This window comes from Apiospora hydei, assembly GCF_038363865.1.
Source record: "Apiospora hydei strain CBS 114990 chromosome Unknown utg000004l_segment0_segment0, whole genome shotgun sequence".
NCBI lineage: Eukaryota > Fungi > Ascomycota > Sordariomycetes > Amphisphaeriales > Apiosporaceae > Apiospora > Apiospora hydei.
Window position 1 is genome coordinate 8,168,696 of NW_027117363.1, and position 23,431 is coordinate 8,192,126.

The 23,431-nt window shown below is 54.0% G+C and overlaps 9 protein-coding genes across 9 annotated transcripts; 5 read left to right on the forward strand and 4 right to left on the reverse strand.

The window, feature by feature from the left end:
• Positions 1–360: 360 nt before the first annotated feature.
• PG997_005059 (60S ribosomal protein uL29) lies at positions 361–1,180 on the reverse strand (the record flags this gene model as incomplete). Its single annotated transcript, XM_066809374.1, has 3 exons — positions 361–372; positions 484–849; positions 1,178–1,180. The coding sequence occupies 3 exons, from the start codon at positions 1,178–1,180 to the stop codon at positions 361–363; spliced, it is 381 nt and encodes a 126-aa protein (XP_066672992.1).
• Positions 1,181–2,038: 858 nt separating this feature from the next.
• PG997_005060 (uncharacterized protein) lies at positions 2,039–2,784 on the forward strand (the record flags this gene model as incomplete). Its single annotated transcript, XM_066809375.1, has 2 exons — positions 2,039–2,107; positions 2,173–2,784. 2 exons carry the CDS (start codon positions 2,039–2,041, stop codon positions 2,782–2,784), a joined length of 681 nt encoding a protein of 226 aa, XP_066672993.1.
• Positions 2,785–3,568: 784 nt separating this feature from the next.
• PG997_005061 (uncharacterized protein) lies at positions 3,569–4,736 on the reverse strand (the record flags this gene model as incomplete). Its single annotated transcript, XM_066809376.1, has 2 exons — positions 3,569–4,187; positions 4,297–4,736. 2 exons carry the CDS (start codon positions 4,734–4,736, stop codon positions 3,569–3,571), a joined length of 1,059 nt encoding a protein of 352 aa, XP_066672994.1.
• A 639-nt stretch (positions 4,737–5,375) lies between these two features.
• On the forward strand, positions 5,376–6,995 carry PG997_005062 (2-oxoacid dehydrogenases acyltransferase-domain-containing protein; the record flags this gene model as incomplete). The annotated part of the gene is made up of 2 exons (XM_066809377.1): positions 5,376–5,559; positions 5,644–6,995. The coding sequence occupies 2 exons, from the start codon at positions 5,376–5,378 to the stop codon at positions 6,993–6,995; spliced, it is 1,536 nt and encodes a 511-aa protein (XP_066672995.1).
• Positions 6,996–9,079: 2,084 nt separating this feature from the next.
• On the reverse strand, positions 9,080–9,845 carry PG997_005063 (thermoresistant gluconokinase; the record flags this gene model as incomplete). The annotated part of the gene is made up of 2 exons (XM_066809378.1): positions 9,080–9,514; positions 9,573–9,845. 2 exons carry the CDS (start codon positions 9,843–9,845, stop codon positions 9,080–9,082), a joined length of 708 nt encoding a protein of 235 aa, XP_066672996.1.
• Positions 9,846–13,903: 4,058 nt separating this feature from the next.
• Positions 13,904–16,195, forward strand: PG997_005064 (dipeptidyl peptidase 3; the record flags this gene model as incomplete). Its single annotated transcript, XM_066809379.1, is given in 4 exon segments — positions 13,904–14,028; positions 14,128–15,167; positions 15,233–15,528; positions 15,545–16,195. The coding sequence occupies 4 exon segments, from the start codon at positions 13,904–13,906 to the stop codon at positions 16,193–16,195; spliced, it is 2,112 nt and encodes a 703-aa protein (XP_066672997.1).
• Positions 16,196–16,817: 622 nt separating this feature from the next.
• PG997_005065 (60S ribosomal protein eL6) lies at positions 16,818–17,832 on the reverse strand (the record flags this gene model as incomplete). Its single annotated transcript, XM_066809380.1, has 3 exons — positions 16,818–16,970; positions 17,028–17,363; positions 17,722–17,832. 3 exons carry the CDS (start codon positions 17,830–17,832, stop codon positions 16,818–16,820), a joined length of 600 nt encoding a protein of 199 aa, XP_066672998.1.
• A 579-nt stretch (positions 17,833–18,411) lies between these two features.
• Positions 18,412–19,885, forward strand: PG997_005066 (proteasome complex subunit Rpn13 ubiquitin receptor-domain-containing protein; the record flags this gene model as incomplete). Its single annotated transcript, XM_066809381.1, has 4 exons — positions 18,412–18,462; positions 18,522–18,591; positions 18,650–19,148; positions 19,375–19,885. The coding sequence occupies 4 exons, from the start codon at positions 18,412–18,414 to the stop codon at positions 19,883–19,885; spliced, it is 1,131 nt and encodes a 376-aa protein (XP_066672999.1).
• Positions 19,886–22,333: 2,448 nt separating this feature from the next.
• Positions 22,334–23,229, forward strand: PG997_005067 (uncharacterized protein; the record flags this gene model as incomplete). Its single annotated transcript, XM_066809382.1, has 2 exons — positions 22,334–22,800; positions 22,863–23,229. 2 exons carry the CDS (start codon positions 22,334–22,336, stop codon positions 23,227–23,229), a joined length of 834 nt encoding a protein of 277 aa, XP_066673000.1.
• Positions 23,230–23,431: the final 202 nt, after the last annotated feature.

Genomic DNA, 23,431 nt, shown 5'->3' on the forward strand with positions numbered 1-23,431 from the left:
ATATCGGCGTTGGTGTTGTAGGCATGAGTTCGGATGTCACGCCTCGAGTCACCAAATCGGGAAGCATCGTGTACGGCCAACGAGACATACTTCATAACGCAAATTATGCGCAATTCATTTTGCAGCTATAAATTTGCTGCGTAGAATCGACCTCATAACACCGTGACCATTGTTTGATGAACCGAAAAGCCGTGTGATGCCATGCAAAGATCAGATATTCCCTTTTTGTCGAGGACAAGGATACTATTCGTTCCCCGTTTGCCCCGTATCATCCATCTATAGCCGGCCGCGCCTCCATCACCTAGCACGTACAAGCATCAGAATACCCCGTCGCTACCGTTTTACCCCAAAGTCATTCGTTTATGCGGAGGCCTGCGATTTGGTCAAGTTAGCCCACCTGGTCCGACACACTGATAAAAGCTTCGCCAGTACGAAGCTTCTACCCATAGAAGGAGAATAGAAGAAAATAGAGTGACCACATACCTTGACGGCGTACTTGCGTTGAGGGAAGTGCGTGTTGCGCTTCTTGGTCTTCTCCAGGATGGCGCCCTTCTCCTCAGGCGACAACCGGCGGCGGATGGCGCGGGTCTGCTTGGGGCGGAGGTTGAGAGGCAGGTACTTCTTGTTCTTGTAGAACAGACGGAGCTGGTTGCGTTGCTTGATGTTGATGACGGTCAAGACGCGGGCGATGGACTTGCGGAGATCGTGGATGCGGTTGAGCTTGGTGCCGGAGGAGGCGATCTTCTGGATGCGCAGCTGGCCGAGCTCGGTCTTGAGCTCACCGAGCTGCTTCACCAGCTCGTCCTTGTTCTTGGACCACAGGGTACCGGCCTTAACCTTGGAGGTAGACTGTGAGGAGAGAAAACATTTTGGTTAGCCCCATAATGCCCCATACAGAAATTCTTCAAGATGTGTTTCATCGGTGATTGTGGTGGTGGTGACGGTGACGGTCATGGTGCTGCTTTTGAGTGGTGGTACGAGGCGAGGTGTCAAGTTGTGGTTTGACAGCAGCAGTCCGTGAAAATCGGGACGGGCATGTCGAATTTTGTCTTTTTCTTCTTCATCTTGGTCGTCCGTCCGTCGTCTGCTTGTACCGATTGATTTGTATGGCGCGTGCGTATACCGAGGGACAGAGCATAGGTGCATGGGATCAGGGCAAAAATGATAATCGACTTACCATTTTGAGTCGTCGCTGCTGGAGTTAGTTAACAAAGGACTGAGGTTGTTGCTGTGATGCAGGAATTGACGGTCTCCTCCTCGTCGGTTTGGATTTCAGAATTGACGATTCCTCCTAGTTCGAATGGAAAAAAATCGGGGGTCAGCCAATTCGGGTGCTGGGGGCCGGCCAAATTGTGCTTTCTGGTGCGGAAAACGAACTTAGGGTTGTGTGTGTGGTGCAGCGCTCCAAAAACTGCACGGCAATCAGCTGCAATCAGTTTATCTGGTATCTTGGTGGGGGGTGGATGTGCCCAGCCACATCTGGCTGGTTTATGTAAGATGCTAAGCCACACCCTGGCAACCTGCCTAGCAGCCGCCAGTGAGTGAGTGACGCTGCCTTGTTTCAAGCGTCGGCATTACGGCGTTTCAATGTTACCCAAAGTCCATGCCATTGACGCACTACGACAGCTGCTCTCGCTTCCCAGGACGGGGTGCTTGGACAGCTCCCTATTGACTGCACTATTGATTCCATGTTCGCATGGACAGGCTTCACAGTACCAACAACTTCAATGACTGATCCATCAACTTTCTCTACCCTTGCTACTCCCAACTAGTCGGTCGGACTGCGTCTCGACGTGGACATTGGATGAAAGAGAAATAGCAACCGTGTTTCAATGTCTCCATTATCCGCGCCCAATTAGTACATACCAACCAAATCAACAACTATCCACCTTTAGCCTAGAGCTCGACGCATGTGAACCTGTCCAGACTGGCATGTCATTGACTGGCCCAGTAGAAACTACACTGCAGTGCTCGAGCATCAACTTATTCTAATCAACCAATTCGCTCCTCGAGGCGACAACTCATACACCCTTACACGATGGCGGCCTCTGCAGGAAACCCGGGCTGGGCCCAGTTGCGACAGCAAGCCCGAGCATTAGAATCCCAAGTAAGAAGCGCCAAGGAGACCTTGTCGCATCCGAGGAACCATCCATACTAATCTGATAATCAAAGACCGAGACCCTCTTCCACACATATTCGCAGTATGCCCAAGTCACCAACATACCGCCGAAGCCGACCCCCGAGGAGCGCGAGACGGAGGCGAAGCTGGAGGACGTGATCGAGCGGCGCGAGGGCGTCGTGGCCCAGCTGGCGCGGCTGCTGGACTCGGAGATGGGCGCGTCGGCGCTCAAGCAGAACAACCTGTCGCTGCTGCGCGAAAAGCTGATGGAGCACCGGCGCGACCTGGGCCGGCTGCGGAGCAACCTGGCCGAGGCGCGCAACCGCGCCAACCTGCTGTCCAACGTCCGGTCCGACATCGACGCCTACCACGCCAGCAATCCCGAGGCCGCCGAGGCCGAGTACATGCTCGACGAGCGCGCGCGCGTGGACAACAGCCACAACATGGTCGATAGTGTCTTGAGCCAGGCTTACGCCACCCAGGAGAGCTTCCACCTGCAGCGCGAGACGTTCGCCAACATTAACCGCCGCATCACCCTGGCTGCCAACCAGGTGCCCGGGCTCAACTCCCTCATTGGCAAGATCTCGGCCCGGAAGCGAAGGGACGGTATTATCATGGGCTCCTTCATCGCATTCTGTTTCTTGGTGTTCTGGTTCGCTCTGTAAAGGGGGACAAAGTGTATTTTGGATTTACTGGCAACGGTCATCGTGATGGCGACGGTGGCGATGATAGTCGTGGCTCCCCCCTCTGCTGCCCTTCGTCGTGCGGAACCAAACCAGGTTCTGGTGGAGGGGGTGATGGTGAGAGTGATGGCCGTGAAGAAGAAAGAGATATCGATACATCTGGTCTTGCGGTTTGCATAGGTACTGGCGTGGCATGGCGTTCCGGTTTCATAAGGGCAACAGAACAGGTTGTATTGTAGGCTATAAAGGCAGGATACAGTGATGGGATCTCTCTACCAGCCCCTCTGTATATTGTTTGTTTTTCAAGTCGTCCAGACCAGCTTCGGCAGTGGACAGTAGCATGGGAGCCCTGAAGCTTCGATATTGTGCTCAAGCAAATGTAGTTGGGTATTTACCTGCCTACGGGCTGGGTGTTCCCCAGTGACTGGCTGACTTGGAGGTCAGTAATACACTTCTCTGATTTATCCCCCATACCCTCGAGTGCGTCGTAAGAATGTGAGAGGTAGTATGACCCAGCAACGAGCTCACTACCCCAGCTATCTTATTTTTGCTTCCCTGTCCTTTTCTTTATCTATATTCTCTTCACGGCCCCTGTACGGGCAGACTCTTCTCATAGTATACTCGAACTCACAAAAGCACAATATGTGTGTATGGAAAGGTGGGTATCTTTTTTTCTATAAGAACATGTGACCATGCTGGTCGGGCATGCTTGTGTGTTACGTGTTTTTATACATAATTGAGTCGTTTTGCTGGTTGTCATCTATCTTCAAGATGACCTCTTCCTCTCTTCGTCAATCAACCTCTGCAGCCCCTTGACCAAGCCCTCCCGCTCCTCATCGTTGGCCTCACCACTGCCGGCCCAGCGGATCCGGCAGAGGCTGTCCACCAAATACACGTAGCCGACCTTGCCGTTCAGCAGGCCGACGTTCTCGCGGATCTCGTCCGAGAGCGGGTTCTTGACGATGAAGTACTTGTCCCAGTTGGCCTCGCCCACCTGCTGGCGGATGCCGCCGAGGAACAGGCGGATGAGCATGTGCTTGAGCCGGTCCGTCTCGACGTTGATGTTCACGTGCTGCGCGACGTCGCCGTTGTCCTCGAGCAGCTTGGCCAGGGCCGGGTTCTGCGCGGCGCCGGCAAACGACTTGGCCTGGTTCTCGGCCCAGGTGCCGCTGAAGACGGAGATGATGGACGTCTTGCCCTCGAGCGTGGGCGTCGTGTCGCGCTGGGGGCTGCCGCGGCCCTTGAGCAGGGTCCGGCCGTACAGGTTCGGGAAGTAGAGCGAGACGTCGCCCTTGAAGAGGCGTGGTGGGGGGTAGAATGTCTTGCCCTTGTGGAACTGCAGGTTGCCCCAGTCGCGGAAATAGGGGCGGCGGAACTTCTCCTTCCTGTGCAAGATTGGGAGGTCAGTATTCTGTGATTTGGCTCCTGCCAAGGTCGGTTTTTGGTTGAGTGCGGCCATGCAGATAGGAGGGGAGGTCTTTGGTGGTGACGTACAGCTCTTCTCTCCTCTCCAGATGCTGGGACCAGCGGGCCGAGCTGGACATGGTCGAGAACTCCTTGCGGCGCTGGTTCCACGTCCTCTCGTCGATACCGGTGTTTTGCCCCTCTTCCGGGGGGTACGCCATGCCAATCGGCCGACTCAGCGGGACGGGCGTGAACTCCTCGACGCGCTTGCCATAGCCGCGGGGTGCAGCGGCGAACTGCTCCGAGGGCGGCGGCACGACCTGCCTCAATGGCGCTTGTGCGGCGGCAGCAGCAGCAGCAGCTGGCTTGGAGGGGCCGCCCGTCGGAGCGGCGGCGGCGGCAGCTTTCTTGGTGGCGGCAGGTTGCTCTGCGGCGAGCCACCGGTAGGATGTGCTGAAGGACCGGCTTTGGCACAGCCGGCAGAGCAATTGGCGCCGGGGCGCGAGCGACATGGCTCTGCTGTTTAGCATCTCGGGCGACGAGGGGCGGGCGGACAAAAATTATAACTGCGCAGCTTCTTCTATGCAAAAGTCCCCTGCATGAGATGGCAATTGAACAATTTACATATTTCGAGCTAGGATGGAGCTGTTATCGGGTACGTCACGCTAAGATAAGGTCGTATCTTCTGGAGCACCCCTGTACCCTGCCAGTTCCCCATCATTGATGCCATTGGCGTGCCATCGTCGATTAGTCTCGAGTTCAATTGTCCCAATCCCGAGGTCACGGTAGTCCATATTGATGGGACTTATACAAGCAGATGGAGTTATTCATTGATAACGAAAATATTGCAATACAGAAGGTGCCATCCAAACTAAGCCGAGACCCAGGATCTGCAGGAACACGCTAACGTCACAGGGCATCACAAGGCCGAACAGCGCCGGCTCTCAGCGGCAGAACCCCAGATTCGGCTAACTACGGCCCCTCGCGGGGTTGGTTGGCTCTTTCCCCAGCGCCGCCCGTCATTCCCCTGGGCATTTCAATTTCCACCGCCAGAGACAGGGCGGTGCTTAGAATCAATGATTAAAGGCGTTTTTTCTCAGTTCCTCCCTTCGTTTCTCCTTGAAGATTATATAGAGAGCATATAGAGAGATCTCTAATACATATGCACCATGTTTCTCCAGCGAAGTTCCCGCGCAATCCGCCGTCAATGGCACTTATACAAGGGTCTGAACCAGGCCGTCGTCGGTGGTGCTTACGGCCAGCGGCAACAACACCTGTCATGGGCGAAGGGATTCCATTCCGCGACACGGATGCAGGTGGTGAAGCCCGTATTGCTGGCAGATATTGGTGAAGGTATGTAATCATTACCTGTTCTCTTTCCGACACTCAATTGGCATTGGAAGCCATCACTTACACGTTTTCCGCTTTACGTAACAGGCATCGTGGAGTGCGAGATCATTCAATGGTTCGTCGAACCCGAAGCCCGAGTCGAGGAGTTCTCCCCACTCTGCGAGGTCCAAAGCGACAAGGCATCCGTCGAAATCACCAGTCGGTTCAGCGGCGTGGTGAAAAGGCTACACTATGAGGCCGGTGATATGGCCAAGGTCGGCAAGCCGTTTGTGGACATCGACATCCAAGGCGACATCAAGAAAGAAGACTTGGAAGCATTGACAGTCCCCGAGCCATCAAAACGAGAAGAGGCGGGCGCATTAGTGCCCTCAAATGAGGAGTTAACAAGCAGCCCGCCTGCCGAAAAACAGAAAGCAGCAACTCCGGCACCCACGGAAGCTTCGTCGACCAAAGGCAATGGCCAGTCTAGAACGTCCAAGAATAACGGCACGTATGGCGCGTTGGCAACGCCGGCGGTGCGCCATCTTTCCAAGGAGTTGGCGGTCGATATCACCGAGGTACAAGGGACAGGAAAAGACGGGCGCGTACTGAAGGAGGACGTCTACAAGTTCGCCGAGGGCCGCACAGCAACGGGGGCGACGACGCCGCCCCAAGCGCCCGTAAACCCATCATCGCCTGCCTTTTCTTATCCTCAGATACCGACGGACACCGCACAGGTAGAGACGCCGACACCACTCACCAATGTGCAAGCGCAGATGTTCAAAGCCATGACCCGGTCCCTGAGCATCCCGCACTTCATCTACGCCGACGAGATTGACTTTTCCCAGTTGCACAACTTGCGCAGTCGACTGAACGAGAATTTGGTCAAGGAAAAGGGCGCCTTGGCCAAGGTCTCCTATCTGCCGTTCATCATCAAGGCGGTGTCCATGGCTTTGTACCAGTATCCCATCCTCAATGCGCGGGTCGATATCGATAGCAGCACTGATAAGCCGAGCCTCGTGATGCGTAGCCAGCACAATATTGGCATCGCCATGGACACGCCGTCAGGTCTGCTCGTGCCCGTTATTAAGAATGTCGGGTCGCTGAACGTGTACGCGATTGCGACCGAACTCGTGCGTCTGCAGAACCTCGCAACAACCGGACGGCTATCAGTCCAGGATCTTAGTGGTGGTACCATCACCGTCTCCAATATCGGCAACATTGGCGGTACCTACCTGGCTCCCGTCATTGTCGACAAGGCCGTTGCCATCTTGGGTGTCGGTCGTATGCGCGAGGTGCCCGGCTTCGATGAGCAAGATAATGTGGTCAAGAAGCAGATCTGCAACTTCAGTTGGAGCGCTGACCATCGCGTCGTCGATGGCGCCACCATGGCCCGGGCCGCCGATGTGGTTAGGAGGTTGGTCGAGCATCCAGACCAGATGATTCTGCATCTTCGGTAAAACTCGACTCGTCTCTAGTATCGATGGCCAGCACATACATACGATACCACCCTCGAAACCCCTTCCTCTCCTGCATCGTTCTCCGGAGGGTCTTTTGCCGGCCTGGTCATGCCTGTGTCGGAGCCAACGCACTGCATTGCAGCGCTCGGACCCGTGTGCCATTCTATGATACAAGGCAGCCAGGGTTCTGGCATGGGCGGCACCGGATACAAATACTGCATGTTGTCTGCAATAGATGTCTGCAATAGAGAGCATGTGCATGCGTTCCACGCGGGGATGATCTGACCAAACCTGGTCTGTCAGCCATGGAGTCTTAAGAGACATTATTATGCATGAGAGCATTTACGTAGAACAGAGAACCGGATGCCACCAAAAGGAGGAGAGCGAGGTGGTCGGTTGGTCACATGGACGACCGGACATATGCTGGCCCAACGCATGGGGAGGGGGAGTCTCTTGTCTATTAATTAAGCCCGTAGATTGTAGTCGTAGACAAAAACTGCCAATGGGGATCCATCCGGATATATCTTCAATTGTTTGCTTGCTGGCGATGGCTGTAAGCCAGTCGCGTTTCATGTTCTTGTCTAAACCGTACATGTCAATGCAATGTTTACACGTCATAAAGGGGAACGACGTGACACACGTGCAACCCAGAAGCTGCAAGTACTCCAATAAAGCCATCTGCCATCTATCTCAGTAGGCATCTTTGCTATTTCTGTCATTTCTGCAAGATTCGACAAACGCGGCAAGGCAAACAGTCACAAAAAAGTGAGGAAATGGCTCATGGCTCTCTCACCGAGCTTATACCACATTGGTATATGACACCCCCCTGCATGCTTGGGCAGTCTACACCGGTTCAAAAAGGTGTGGTAGGATTGACGAGCGCGCGGTACCGAGCAGCTAAGGGGGCAGGCAGTTTTGGCGCGCTTAGCTACTTACATACCTACATGTACCTACCTTACCTTGACTTACATATACGATGCCAGCGGATGGATACCTATGTACCCCCCCTCGTTCGCTCCTGTCTGCACGCTGCACCGGCTTCTAGGTCCGTCGGCTCTTGATTGGCTTCCCGTATTTTTTCTGCTGGGTGAGTGAGGGGGAAGGGTAATCTCCTCTTGTCCCATTCCCGCTCCCTCTATGGATGGATGTGGGAAGAGGTATTATCCAAAAGTAGATACGTAATCCACAGAAGCATACAAGACCGGTATACATCCGAGTGACGGGGCTCTCCGGCCGATATGGGCGTGCGTGGGAGGTCCTTTTCAGGGTGGTGGTGCACGTAAAGGTAAGCGGCAAATCTAGCGGCTGAAGTCCGTTTTGGGACCACTGGATGATCGACTTGGCACCAGGTCGATCACTGAAATGACTCAGTCGCCAGGCTACCTGGGCAGCACAATAGAGTGAGTGTTAGGTAGGTAATTTGGATATCAATTGTCTTTCATGATAGAAATAGCAAATGCTGCAAGCATTTTTATATACGCCTTCCCTCCATCTCAACTCCACCGATATTTCTGGCCTTGACGCTGCCTTGGGGGACAGAAAACACTCATCATCAAAGGGGAAGGGCGATGCCGCCTGGGAGCATTGTCCAATTCCAATGCAGGCGCCAAAACCGTCAGACCAATGACGTGGGAGAACCCGCCGTGGGATCGTGCTCATGCGAGGCAGCATGTCATTGGTGCGGAAAAGGAACCCAAAAAGTCCTCCTCTAACCTCCACGCCCAAAAGGCAAAAACTGCCATGGGCAAATCAAACCGAACTCCGTGAACGCCTGGTATGCCTGCCATGTTGGGGCCCGGAGCGCCGTGCAGATTCGCCAGTCGTGTATTCTGTTCGTATTCGTCTCCTAACTTGCTTGCTTGCTGAACCAAAAGAGAAAAAAGACGCAAGTCCCGGAGACTTCCCTCCACCGTCTCCTGCCCCGGGGGATTTCTACGCTGTCTAGAACGCCGGCTAAACTTTGCGCCACGACTGCTTGGGAGATGCACCGGTCGCACAGGCAAGGAAGTGGAGTTGTGCAGTCGTTGCCGCAGTAGTCCCGTTCTACCCATGCTATCTGATCTCATGCAGGAGAAGGTGTTTGCTTATGCAGCCTCGTCGATCGTGTGAAGCACCTTGTCCAACGTTTCCCTCTGCACTTCGGCCATGCTCTGGCTCACGTCAATGCTGATCACATCCGTCTCTTCGGCACTGGGCGGTTCCAGTATCTTGAACTGGCTCTCCACCATGCTCGCGCCGAAGTAATGGCCTTGCCGTGCTGCCACCCGCTTTTGCAGCACATCCGCTGGAGCATGCAGATAGATGAAGTGTAGCAATACATCGTGCGAATAGTAGGGCGCGACGCGGATGACGTCGCGGTATTTGCGCTTCAGTGCAGAACATGTCAGTACCACACTTTCGTTGCCTTTGGCCAGCTGCCGGAGCGACTCCTCACGCAGTAGCGTCAGCCAGTCCCATCGGTCAGCGTCTGTAAGTGGGATGCCATTGCGCATCTTTTCAACATTTGCGGGTGGGTGAAACTATGCCACTCGCGTTAGCCATGTGTTGAAAATGTTCCGACATCGGTGCACGACCTACCTCATCCCCTTCTATGTAAGGTACGCTGAGGGTCTCTGCGATGTGCTCCGCAACGGTGCTCTTGCCACAGCCGGCAGGGCCTGTGACGAGCCAGATGTGGTGGTGCCTTGGTGCGGGCTGGCCATTGCTTGCAGCATTGGATACATTGGGAGTCATAATGGTGTTCAGCGGCTTGGGGTCGGGGCCCAAAGAGTTCATGTTGGAAGCCATGTTCGGGTGGGTAGGTGTGGGAGCCCCATTCAGTGAAGAAATCTTATGGTCGTAGGAAAGCATCGTGCCTCGGGAATCAAGAGCCGATGTGTTTGTTTGTGTGTGTGTGTGTGTGTGTTGATATAATATTCTAGAGCATGCGCTGGCAACACCACGTTCGGTGAACTAGTAAACGCCCGCCAAGCCAAAGGAGGGAGCTATTGGGGAAGCTCGGTGTAACAGCAATCAACTCGTCTTGTTATTCAGTGGACAGCAAAGAGGAAAACGGAACGGCGGCGGTCTCTATGTGTAGCGTAAGACTGGTTCCGGAAATACAAGATTTATGTATGTAGTCAGGATCATACAAAACGAAGAAGGGCAAACTGTTTGGATGGGAGAGAAAAGGAGAAACAGGAGGAAACTTCGCGGTAATATTGAGTTGGGCAACAGAGGGTGGAGCTTGGAGGGCGCAAGGATGGTGTTATATGTATAGTTGATGTCAGAACCTAACAGCCGGTTCTTCCCCAGCACCAAGCGCTCGCTAGCCCCTGGGTGGATGGCCATAAAATTTTGCGGGAGCCATGGAATACGGAGAATGGGGGGTGTGTGTGTGCATGTGTGTGCACATGTGGTTTGGCGCATGCAGATTGGGACCGCTAGATGCTGCTAGAACAGCGTCCCCATGGGCGACGGTCCGTAGAGTCGTAGTGGCAGCGTACCTGGAACTACCAGCTCCGCCAAGTTTGTTGGGCTTGGGAAGGGGAAGGGGAGGAGAGAATTGGAAGCCTGACCGGAAGCCTGGCAGGTGGGAAAAGCACCTCACTGGGCTAGCGTCGTGGTATGCACGTCAAAGATGGCAACTCCCAGGGTCCGCCGGCGAATCAGATGGGCGGGCAGGACGACAGCTGGCCCAGTAAAGAGCTTCTGCGTATCAAGGGGAAGGGCGAGGGAGGGATGCAGTTGATTGCAGCATGACATGACGGCATCTTTCCCGGTAGGATCGTCTCAAATTTAGACCCGGCCCCGTGTTGCCGCCTGCGCTGCGCACACTTGGATGGAGTCCAAGTGGGCTGCTAAGCAAGTCCAGTCCAACACGAACAGCCAGAAGAAGCAAGAAGCAAGAAGCCCAGCCTGCCAGCCGAGCTCTAAAGCCGCAACTGACAGTACCCAAGGTACTTACATCCATCTTGCATAGCCCGGCCAGTGACAGCCGGCCACGAAGTTGACCCAAGGCATGTAAGAAAGTAAGCACACGCGCTTGGGATAGACGAGGGAGATTGAGCAGGCAGAGCCTTTGGCCTCTGCTGTTTGTTGCGCGTGTGACCAGAGGGCATGGGGTGACGGGGCACAGGTAGGGATCGAATTAATCAATACGGTTGCACTGACCGGGATCGCATCCTTAAATCACATAAAACATGCCAGGGGGTGTTTTCTGGAATTCTTCGAATGGGACGGATTCCCCGGGCAGGCTCGTTGGCTCGTCAGGGCAGCCTCGGGGCAGCGCAGGGCAGCGGGCAAGACTCCGACGGAAACAGGGAGACTTAGCGAGCAACCGGCCTAGCGTGAACTCCTCACCTCAGCCGATGGGGATTCCGAGAATTGGAATTCAGGTTTGGACATGTCGATGGAAATGGGGGTTGGCGTGGGGGATACTTTCATGATATGATGACCGGTGGATGAGCGGCTTGGAGAGGCGATCGATCAACCAAACGAGAGAGCCGTGAGGGAGAACTTCAAGTAAGGCATGCACAGTCATCCAAGGCCAGTGCCAGTGTCGGTACAGTAAGTAAGTAATCTGCCTTGCTCGTCGAGGCCACATTGAGCAGTCTCGCGCGTGCGTGCGTGCTTGAAGCTCCCCAATTCCATCGTGTTTCGTGGTGGAGGACAAAACGTGGTCAGTGGGGGGCGCCTAACTGGACTTGCCTAAATTAGCCGTCGAGCTACCTGCGTGACACCGAGCCAGTCAGAGAGGGCCCTGACGGGCAAATTAAAATGACGTCTCGTGTGCGATTTTTTCCCACGATCCCTCACAAACCTTACCTCCCATATCAATCTCCGATTTACGGGGAGGAGAATGCGACCCTGGAAAGTCAGTCAGTCAGTCCAGTCAGCATTGCCCCGCCTGGAATTGATTGATTGAGGTAGGTAAAGTATTCTCGTGCACGCGGCTTTATAGGCAGGGCAAGTGCCGGCAAGCCCGCGATGCAACGTTCGGTTTTGTTTGCTGGCCACTACCACAATGTACCTTCGGGGTCGCATGACCACCAGCAGATGCAGCATCCTAGATTGCGTGGGCGGCCTCTGGCAAATCGCAAGCCTGCCGGTAATACAATTTGACATCATAAACTTCATCATCGAGAATGTGTAACGTACCCGTCCTATCAAGCTGTCTTTGGCAGCTTGGTTTCTTCTAGCCGTTCGATCCCGTCGCTCAGAGCTTGTCGCAGATGCAGGTAGGGTACCCCCAACCTGGGGTTGGTGGTTGCATCACATCTCGGTTCTCATGCGGACCAAGCTCGGGCTGCGCAAAATGGCCGATGGCCCAAGTAGTATCCTATAGGCCTGCGATTGTCGCAACCGGCGTGGGTTTCTTGATTGTTTCCAAGACCCGTACGGTATTTTATTTAACCTTTGAGATACTTTCGGCCACTATGTACTCTTGTCGTCATCCCGTCGGGTGATCTATTATATGCTTAGACTTCCAAGGTTGTTTATCCCGAAAGTTTTTTAGAGAGTGGATGCTGTTTTTATACACCAGATAGACTGAGGTCGCTATTACAGCTTTGGTGCTGGGAACATGCAACACACACACCAGCCGGTATTCGCGATGCTACGGCTGGTTGTAGAGTGTTTTATGTAAGGATCGCTGGTGTGTGCCCCTGTGGATAATCCTAACGAAAGATACAATGGCTTCCCAGCACTAATACCACCTACATACATGTATTCAAGCCAAACATCCTCCTATATTGGCTACTTGGCCACTGTCACATTGCGACTTGAGTGCCGCTTAAGTATTCTTCCACCTGAGACTTGGCATGCGTTACCCAGCTCCATTGGGCATAAAAGGGCCAGTCCATGCGAACATATGTATCTATGCGTCTGCACCGTTGTGCAATACTCTTTAGAGAATCTAGATTCTGCACAGCGGTCGCAAAGCAAGCATGTTTACGGTCGCCAGACAGGCACGGATTCATCTTTTGCCCCCGGAGACCGGGAGCTGCATGTTTTGCATAAACGCCTTCTCGATTTCAGGAGGAAGCCACGAGATTTTGCGGTTGGCACCGAACACCGAATTGAGGACTCATGCCCTCGAGAAACTCATATCCGCCCCGTACGAGGACCTTGGGTACCAGCCACCCCATACTACGAGTACCATGCAAAGGGTCAGATCCGAGCAAGGTATCCCCTATCGATGAAGGCCAGGCTCCTTGCTTGACCTTTCACTGCGGTCGAGTTGGCCAAATAAGTCGGTCTTGGACTTGGACTGGCCATGGCTGACTCATCATCAGTCTGTGGCACACCCCAGCTCTTGTTGTTTCTGCCAGGCTTATCAATGTCGATTGTGGCTGATACGGGTTCTTAGTGTGCTTGGGTCCTGGGTCTTGACCATTACACCAATAGATCTAGACCGTTCAAAGGCCGGTGCTCTTACGAAGCTGATTTGGCGATTGGGCACCGTTTCATGAGTGATTCGCAATTGACAGTTAATACCTAAGAAGTCGAACAAACAACGCACCTGAAAGGACCAGAAACATCAATCAATCAGACGGCTTAGCGCTGCTGCAGCTTACGTGTGTGACTAAAAGCCAGCTGCACGTAGTCGGCCTGCGGAGAATTCGGCGCAGAAAGCTTATTGGGCCCCGGCTCAGCCTATGTGAAGAAGGCATTGCATCAAAGTGGAAAGAAACCTTAGGCGGCGGCTACGGCAAACGACGGCGCGCCGACTTCCCCTCTCCCGTTCCTCAATGACCATTTCAACCTTTCCGCGAAGTCTTCTGAGACAAGGCCTTTCGAGATCTAGATTCCTCACTACTGCTGGCAGTTTGCACCCCGCCTCACGTCTCACTGCCGCCGCATCCCAACCCTTGAAATACCAGAACAAGCAGCATCTTTGGGCCCGAGCCTACGCAACGCCCTCGAAAATGCACGCCGACGATCTGAAACACTACCTGGCCGACTCGCCTCCCAGCATCGTCAGGCTGGAGATCGAGAAGCACTTCGACGCCTTGAGCGACCAGCAGAAGCGATATGCTCACTTCATCAGCCAGTAAGCCCGTCAACGTCTACTACCTACCCCCGTACACACGTGACAAGTGGATCGTGCAGGTGTGCCTCTCACAGACGTAACACTGACACACCCCTAAAGAGCTTCGTTCGCAGGCACAAGGATCGTGTTACGGCAGATCTCGCCGGAATCTGAGGCAATCTACGACTTCATCGTAGCACTGCATAAGAGCACCGGGGGCGACTGGAAGGCTCTGCAGTCCAAGGCCGGCATTTCGGACGAGGAACTGCAGCTGTTCCTGGAGTACAGCGCCCAGTTCCTTGGTAACAACGGCAACTACAAGAGCTTCGGAGACTCCAAGTTCATCCCAAGATGCTCCGAGGTTTCGGTCGCGGCCCTCGCGTCCACTTCCCCGGAAGCAAAGAACTCCTTCGCAGCCACCAACGGCGATATCTTCTCGTCAGACAAGCCCGGGCTCATGCATCTGGGATATCCGGAGGAGGGTCACATGACCACCTACTATCCCGAGTCGTCAGACATCACTAAGGACGAAATTGACGCTGTCGCTGCTTGGATGGGTGACAAGGGTCTACTGCCCGAGAATACAAGACTCGCCAAGAAGAACGGCGGCAAGATTTTCGAGATTTTGATTGCTTCTGCAGACACCAGTATCCCCAAAGAAGGTGGTGACATCGGCAAGGAGACCGAGTTCCAAGTCAGCGACGGCCCGCTGGCAGGGAAGACCATCAAGCTCGTCTACGGCGACCATTCTAAGGAGATGTTCGCAATCACCCACAGCATCAAAAAGGCTGCCGAAAATGGCTCCAATGAGACCCAGAGAGACATGTACAATGCGTATGCCAAGTCCTTCAAGGACGGTTCGCTTCTTTCTTTCAAGGATAGCCAACGCTTCTGGATTCGGGATAAGGGTCCCGCGGTGGAGAGCAACATTGGCTTCATTGAGACTTACAGAGATCCGGCTGGAATCAGGGGCGAATGGGAAGGATTTGCTGCCGTCGTAAACCAGGAGCGGACCAGGGCTTTCGGCGCTCTGGTTGATGCTGCCCCGAGTCTCATTCCCCTCTTGCCGTGGGACAAGTCTTTCGAGAAGGACAAGTTCCTCGCGCCCGACTTCACCTCGCTTGAGGTTATGACTTTTGCTGGATCGGGCATCCCTGCCGGTAAGTGCCTGCCAAGCCTCCGGTTCGCAGGGGCTATTGCAGAATTGACCGCTGACATCTGCTAGGCATTAACATTCCCAACTACGACGACATCCGACAATCTGAGGGTTTCAAGAACGTATCTCTTGGTAATGTATTGTCTGCCAAGGCACCCAACGAGAAGGTTCCCTTCATCGCAGACAAGGACCTGGACCTGTACAAGAAGTACAGAGATGCATCGTTCGAGGTTCAGGTCGGTCTGCACGAACTGACTGGACACGGATGCGGAAAGCTGCTGCAGGAAACCTCCAAGGGCGAATACAACTTCGACAAGGGAAAACCCGCCGGTCTCCCCGTTGACCGGCAAGCCCGTCACTACTTGGTACAAGCCTGGCCAGACTTGGGGCTCTGTTTTCGGTAGCATAGCCGGTGCCTACGAGGAGTGCCGAGCAGAGCTGGTAGCCATGTTCCTTAGCTGCGAGTTCCCCGTGCTTAAGATCTTCGGCTTTGGCGACGGTTCCGTCGATATGGATGGCGAAGCTGGTGATATTCTATACACCTCTTACCTGTCGATGGCTAGAGCCGGCCTGGTTTCTCTGGAGATGTTCGACCCCAAGAGCCGCAAGTGGGGACAGCCTCACTCTCAGGCTCGATTCTCGATCTTGCAGTGCTTCCTGCAGGCCGGCGACGACTTCTGCAAGCTGGAGTACTCCGGCGACGACGTGCGCGACCTCAAGATCCAAATCGACCGCTCCAAGATCCTGACCACCGGCCGCAAGGCAGTGGGCGACTACCTCCAGAAGCTGCACATCTACAAGGCCACGGCGGACGTCGAGACCGGCATCAAGTTCTTCAATGAGATGTCGGGCGTCGACGCCGACTACTGGGGCAAGAAGGTCCGCGACGAGGTCGTCCGCAACAAGCAGCCCCGCAAGGTGTTTGTCCAGGCCAACTCGTCCTTGGACGAGGCCAGTGGCAAGGTCACGATCAAGCATTACGATGCTACCCTCGAGGGTATGATCCAGAGCTGGGCGGAGCGCGAGACTTGAATCTCTAAAGCACCAACCACCCTTATGAGATCCGGAACGGCGAGACTCCTGACCCACGAGATGAACAAGTATATGTTACCTCTCTTGATTATGTTATTCGCAATAAGCTAGAGAAAATCATCAGGCAATTAGATGTTTCATGGGATGGCGGACCTAAAAAGCTCAGGCTTATCATGTTATTCGTGATTATTTTGATTGACGTCACATATGTCCGCAATACAAACAGGTCTGCGACGATATGGATTACGGAAGCACCGCATGGTCGGTCATAGAGCATTCTAGCCCAAAGCATAGGTGTACCATGGATCACATGTTCCCATTCCTCATTGAATAACGCCATATGCTGTGTAGTCATTGTATAACAGCCAGAACCGACCAGAGATTTGTCATATGCTCTCTTTTTGTTTGTTGACTGTAAACCTCATTACGGACGCCAGAATCAATGTGACCGAATGACCATGACCTTCAACGTCCAGATGCAATTGACAAGCCCGCCCACATTCCGCAAGCCTGTTCATCGCGACCTTTCTAGTTGCCTTTCGCCCCTAAAGTAACAAATCATCCCATGCGACGAAAGCTCGCGAGTTCTCCGAATCCGTGCCGTTGTAGACAAAGTGGGTATCTACCACTTCATCTCGTGGGGCTTGTCACCCTTGCGCAGGCTGAAAGAGCTGGCAAGGTAGCTGGCGAGCATATCGACCTTCTTGATGCTGGCAATCAGAGCCTTGTCGACAGTCTTCTGGTCTGCCGCGCGGCTGCTGCTGATCTCCTTCTTCTGTAGGCACTTTATTAGTCCCTGTCCCGTCCGTATCATGGCAGAATCCAAACATACCTGTGGCTTCTCTCCCTGCTTGAAGAAAGCCTCCTCACCGGCCTTCTCCGCGGTACGGTCGCGGGCGAAGTACTTCTCGGAAGCGATCTCGTCAACCTTCTTGCTGTCGAGGCCGGACAGGTCGATCTTGTAGGAGGTGGCGATGACGTATCGGGAGTTGACGCGGCGCAGAGGAACACCGTTGATCTTGAACGGGCCAGTGACCAGGAGGACACCCTGCTCGAGGTTCTTGAGCAGGACAACGCGCTTGCCACGGAAGCGGCCAGCGAGCAGGATCAGAACGGTACCGGGCTGGAGGGTGGAGCGGGGAGCCCAGGCGCGAACAGCCTTGCGGACCTATTGAAAAGCCAGTCAGTCATGATGTCCCATGAGGAAGCATGCAGGTTGTTCCATCGCGTATCGAATTGGCATGGAATCTTGTCCCGCTGGCTCCTTGAAGATATCCCACTCCATGCTTGCTGTGGGAATTGCGCTCTCTCGGCTCAGATGCAAGCCCCGAACCAAGTGTCCAGGGCTTCCAGCTGAGCATGAGATGTGCCCAATCCTTTCCTTCCCTTCCTCCCATGCGCTATAACCGAGCCCAGTGTCGTAAAGTCGTATGCCCCTCGGAGCGGCGGGGAATGTTCAAGAGCCATGTGCCAATTCGATATCGTAGAAACAAGTCATGCTGTCGGAGGATCGCAATAAAACTCACCGACTTGGGCTGAGCCTCGTCATCGGCAGGGTACCACTTCTGGGCCTTCTGGGAGTGGTGAGGGACCTCCCGGGTCGACTTGCCAAATTGCTTGCTGGTAGGAGCCGACATTTTGACGATTTGGTCGATTTGTCGTCGTGGGGGAGAGGATGGTTGACCGAAGGGAAGAAAAGAAAAATAAAGAGAAGAACCGAAGTCTCTCTGTCCTACCTGTCGACGATTTGGTGTTTGCGGGTGTTGCTGCGATCGTGGATGATAGACCAAATGACTTTCTTTGGCCCTCCTCAAAAAATCGGCAAAATGCTGCTTTGTGGGTGCCCTTTTTCGGCGTCTTCCACGCCAGCCCTGAGCGAAATCATGGTCCGTGCTGTTTTTGATAAGATAGGCCGGCTTAAGGAAAATCTTCGGGACCGACCTCAGCCACAAGGCACTGATAGTGGGGCTTGGGGGGACCTCGAGCACTTATGTCATCGGGGCGCGTTTGGGGCCCAAGCTCCGACCCTTGCATTGAAGGAAGTCGTTCGTAGCCGTGGCAGCCTTGTAGCTAACCCAGAACTGCATTGCGATATCTGGACAAACAACATTACAGGCCCGACAGACTTGAAGAAAGTCGACATCTTCACCCAACACACCTACCAGCTCTACCTTTAATCTGCTCCGTTTCCGATCATCGGCTCCAATCTGCCCAACATGTCCATCAGCCCCATCATAACCTTCAAGGCTGGCATATGCGACATTGATGTAAGCTGTCCCATGTCCTCGACGCCAACGGACAATTTGGCCGCTAACATCCCAACCAGTCTTCGCAGAAGCCCTACAAGGTTACAGCAAAGCCCGAGCCGGGCTATGTCTATCTCTACTCTGAAGATGGTACGTTGAAACATTGCCTCACTCCCGGAAACTAGGCCTGGTCCTCTGACTATCGCAGATCTTATCCATTTCTGCTGGAGAAAGCGAAGTGATCCGTTAGACAACCCCGAACTCGACCTGGTTATGGTGCCAACCGATGGCCATTTCGTTCCCCATGAATCCGACAAGCAAACACATGCGTCTTCCAAGACCAACGGCCGGGTCTTCGTCCTCAAGTTCATGTCCTCGTCTCAACGTCACATCTTCTGGCTCCAGTCAAAAGCCCAAGGTCGCGATGGCAATGCAAGCTACTTCAGCCCAAGGGATCTGAAGATTGGGCAGATCGTTGATGCCCTGCTCCAGGGAGAAGAGGTCAATGTGAATGCCGAGCTTGCATCGATCAACAACAGCCGGCCATCGCGTCCTGATGATGATGATGAGATGATGGAGGATATCGAGGGGCCTGGCGACGCCTCCCAGGGCGGCGGTGCTGGCGGCGCTGGCCCGGGAGCTACCGGTGGCGATGTACGAGAAGAGGGCGAGGGTTCTAGAGAAGGTGGCGCTGATGGAGCAAGAGCGTAGGTACAATCTCATTCGAGCGAGTCATGGCGTTGCGGTGCGAATACAGGAAGACAGTCACGAGGGGAACCTTGTGTGGCACATGAGATCAGGGGGTTGGAAGCACGACCTAAGGGGCGGATATTTGTATTTGTAGAGCTTGGTGCTAAATCAGCAACCACAACATGAATTTGCTCAGGATTCAAGACCAGTACTGCCAGAACTCAGCTAACTTCAATGTTATAGTGCTGCTGGTGGTTCCACTGATGCTGCTACCGCCGTAAGAAACTTCCTCGATTCGCTGAAAGGAGGATCCGGAGCTGGGGGTGCCAGTCAGGGGGAGGGCAACTCCTTCCCGCTCCTGTCAGATCTCCTGCCCCCTCCCGCAACCGTCCCTATGGCAAGGCAGGCTTCCGAGCAGGATATTGATAATCTGCTGAGTTTCCTGCCGCCGGCAGTGCTGGTACTTGCCCAACAACCCGATGCCGGCGACAGCTCCGCGGAGCCCACGCCAGCTGCGATCGAGGCGGCCAAGCAAGCCATGAGCCTTGGCCAGAAGAAGGCTCTATTGGAGAAGGTGCTACGGAGTCCCCAGTTCCACCAGAGTCTCACGAGTCTGACCATGGCTATTCGCGATGGTGGTCTGCCCAGTATCGCCGATGCGCTGTCAATCAAGGTCGAGAACGGAGGCTACATGAAGGGGGCAGCATGCCGCTCGGCGGAGGTGATGCCGTCGAGGCTTTCGTGGAGGGCGTGAAGAAGACCGTGGAGGAGAAGAAGTAAATTTGCTTCAATCGGGTATTCTCTCCATGTACCATACATGCACCAGCCCCCGTCAGCCCTGGATCGCCACAGGGGCTCAATAGTAACGACAACAAGCGATGATTATCTCACACCCTGAAGCTGAGATCACATACCGGGCCACAACTACTTCGAAGTGCAACTACGTGAAACGACACTCTTAGAATTAATGGCGACTTCAGTGCTATATGCTACTCTGTGACTGTGCCAACCTCCATAAACGCTTGATAGACTCTTGATATGCCTCTCAACGGCTGGTTAGAGAGTCATGGGGTTCTGAACTATTTTTTTTCTCTTTCTGACAGCCAGGTCTACTGGACCTTCCCCGGGGCACAAGGACAGGGTAAGTACGATTTCCGCGGAAACGGGGTGTGATGTGCCCGACCGACCGAATATGCTGTGAATATGGGCAAGTTTGAGCCAATGAGCCAAGTGAGGTCGTATTCATTAATATGTGGCATGATCTTGCAGCACCTAGACTCTGGGCTGGTCACCATAAGGACCAATGCTCCCGAGCTGAAACCTCAAGACTTACTCGACAATCCAGGGTGCGGGAACCGTGTCTATCTTTACACGAAACCCAAGGGAACTTCCACGCCCATCATCAGTTTGATGTTCAAGACACAGTTGGTTGCATTAGATGGGACGTGTCTGTCCAAATCGGCAGATCCGCCCTTGTTATCATGCCTGCTGCGTCCAGGCTCCAGTCGGTCTAGCCTCTGTGTATCTTAAACACCTTATTATATTGAAGTCGAACCACAACAGACACGACCCCGCCAAAGCGGAATGCGGGGCAACCACGATATGCCGGCTATAAACCAGGCTATTCCCCATGGAGGAACCCGCCTCTTTTCCGCCAAGACTTCCCCGGCGTGCCCGCATATTCTTGTCTCGTATCATGTATGGGAAGAGTAAAGCACAACTAGTTGACCTCGACTTTACTCAAGCAGTAGGACCTAGGTAGGTAACTGGAACAGATGTAACAACGGCCAGAGAAATTTACCTAGTTATCACACTTATCCGAGCTTTTATTCGAGGACCCAAGTTCTTGGCCATTCTTTTCGAGTATTGTCTGGTGCAAGTGTCGGCAACAGAAACAGCTCTTGGTCAGTCCGGAGTTGAGTCCAGGGCAGGGCTGGCACGTCTGGTCAGCTGAGGTTTCGAAGTATCGGTGACCAGATTCGACCCTCGGCTATTGGTCGCACTATTTCATCACTTTTGGGTGGTACCGCTCATTCCTATACCCATTGCTACGTCAGGTATGCAGTGCGCAATGCAACTGGCACTGCAGCTGCAACAACGGTTCTCCTGACTGACTTGACTTGACTAGACCCCCACCTACCTACATATGTACCTACCGACTTACCCTCCTTACTAACCTCCAGCTACCAATGCCCGCTTTACTTACGTCTTGTCGTATACTCTTGTCAGCGCTGGTATCTGCTTAGCAGATCCTCCCGGGGGTGGCTACTAATGATCGAGATATGCCTTTTGCTATGCTGTCATGATATCCACCTCGTACGCAATTCCAATTCAGCTCCCCCGAGAGCGATGGGCTGAGCACCACCCAAGAGAAACGAAAAGTATCGTCGGTCCTCCCGCGTATCACCTGCCTGGGGTTGGCGCTGGTTGCAGTGTCACATAACAGATGGGCCGGACAACCTTGCCCGAAGCGACTATTGTGTCCAATCGAGGAACGATGCAGACCTGCTTTGCGGCCTTACAACTTCCCACGTCGCCAGGTGTCCCAGCTTCATCCAGCACAGCGCACAGCGGTAAGTAGCAGCTGTCCAAGGGTGGGGAGGAGCCGATTGCGGCAGCAAGCATCCAGTAGGAAGCCTCGCGTGTCCAGTCCGGAGCCGTGTTTCGAAGAATCCTTTCCCCAGAAAGGGACGGCTAGTGGTAGTAGTCAGTTGACTTCCTGAATCAATTGATGCAGCCGACGTCAACCCTGCGATCCCGTCCGGGTTTCCATACCTACCTTACGTATCTACCTAACGTTACCTATCCCTACTGCCTACTACTCACCCACGCAGGGTCCACGACTTGTTGGGTTCAGCCAGACAGACGGCTTTTGACTCCAGAAATCCCTAAGAGAATAAGAACACCACGATACCCCTCCCTCTCGTCAGCTAGTTTTATTCCGTCTTTTCTACACACATCACATTCCTTTGCAACACGCCTAAGATCACCCAAAGGCTTTAGACTCAAGGTTTGATACACTCAGTCAGTTGCTTCCTTCTTCAAAGGACCCTCTACCGCCCACACGAACCCCCCTCACCCGGACAAGTCCTTCCCATCACGTCTAGTGCAGACCAACCTGCCTTGCTTCTGGACAGGAAAGCATTCCTGGCATACACAAACACACATAGGCTCGCTCTTCACTGTCTGCCTCTGACGTGCCATGTCTCTCTCATACACACATACGGGCCACGTCCCTTCGAGCTCCATGGTCGAGGTGACCAAAGGCAGCGAGGATGGGCTCACCATCAGCGTCTCTCTCAGACAAGATCCCCTTTCTGTCACGCTGGACGGACCAGCCATCTTCACTCTGGCGATCAGTCTGATTCTTAGTTTGCATTTCTTGCAGCCTTCTATCATTGTCACACTTATCGGCCTAGTGCCCGTGGCCCTCTACATCCGCAACGATTACTATAACTACCTGAAGCTGGGACCCGGAGGAACGCCAGCCACTGTCCAAGGCTATCTCCGCATCAACTGGTTCAAGCTTTGGGCGTTACGGGACCCTCTTGAGCCGCTCCAGGAAGACCCAACGATAGAGCCGGCCGCAGGGATTCTCAGGAAATCTCCTCTCTCCCTTACCGGTGCGGCCCCCGCCCCGATGTCGTCGGCATCGCACCCCAACGACAGGTGAACCAGCCGGGCTCGCAAGAATGCTACTTGAAGCTTCGGAAGATTCTGGAACAGCACAGCCGCGAGAACAATGCGAGCATTGGGATCGGTACGTCTTGCTTTGAGAAGCACGGCATGGGTCTATTTTCACGGTTCCCCTTCAACAAGACGTGCCAAGGCGAGATCTGCCATGTTCACGACACAGACTATGCTATGCATATGAACCTTCACCCGAACGACGTGAAGGAGGTTCTCGAGAAGGGCTGGGGCCAACGCCACCCACTGGCATGTGAGACGTGGCTTAGAATGCCCGTACCGAGACAGTTCATGTTGGTGTATGCGCCAAGGAACATGGACGAGCTGAAAATAGTTTGCAAGATAGTAGAGGCGGCGGAGTGGTGGGTCATGGCGAAAGAATATGAGATTGACACCTTGGAAGACTCCTGAGCTGAGAGGTCCAGGTCCAAGTCCAGGTCCACGAAGCCCCGGCAGACTGAGCGACTGTCTCGCCAATGCATTCTGTCATATACCCCCATGAGTTTTGAATAAACCACTTATGTATACCTACTTGTTATGTGATTTGGTCACGGTGACTTGGAAGCTTCACGGCTTTCTGTGAAACCCGTCAGGTGGTATTTGTTGCTAGCAC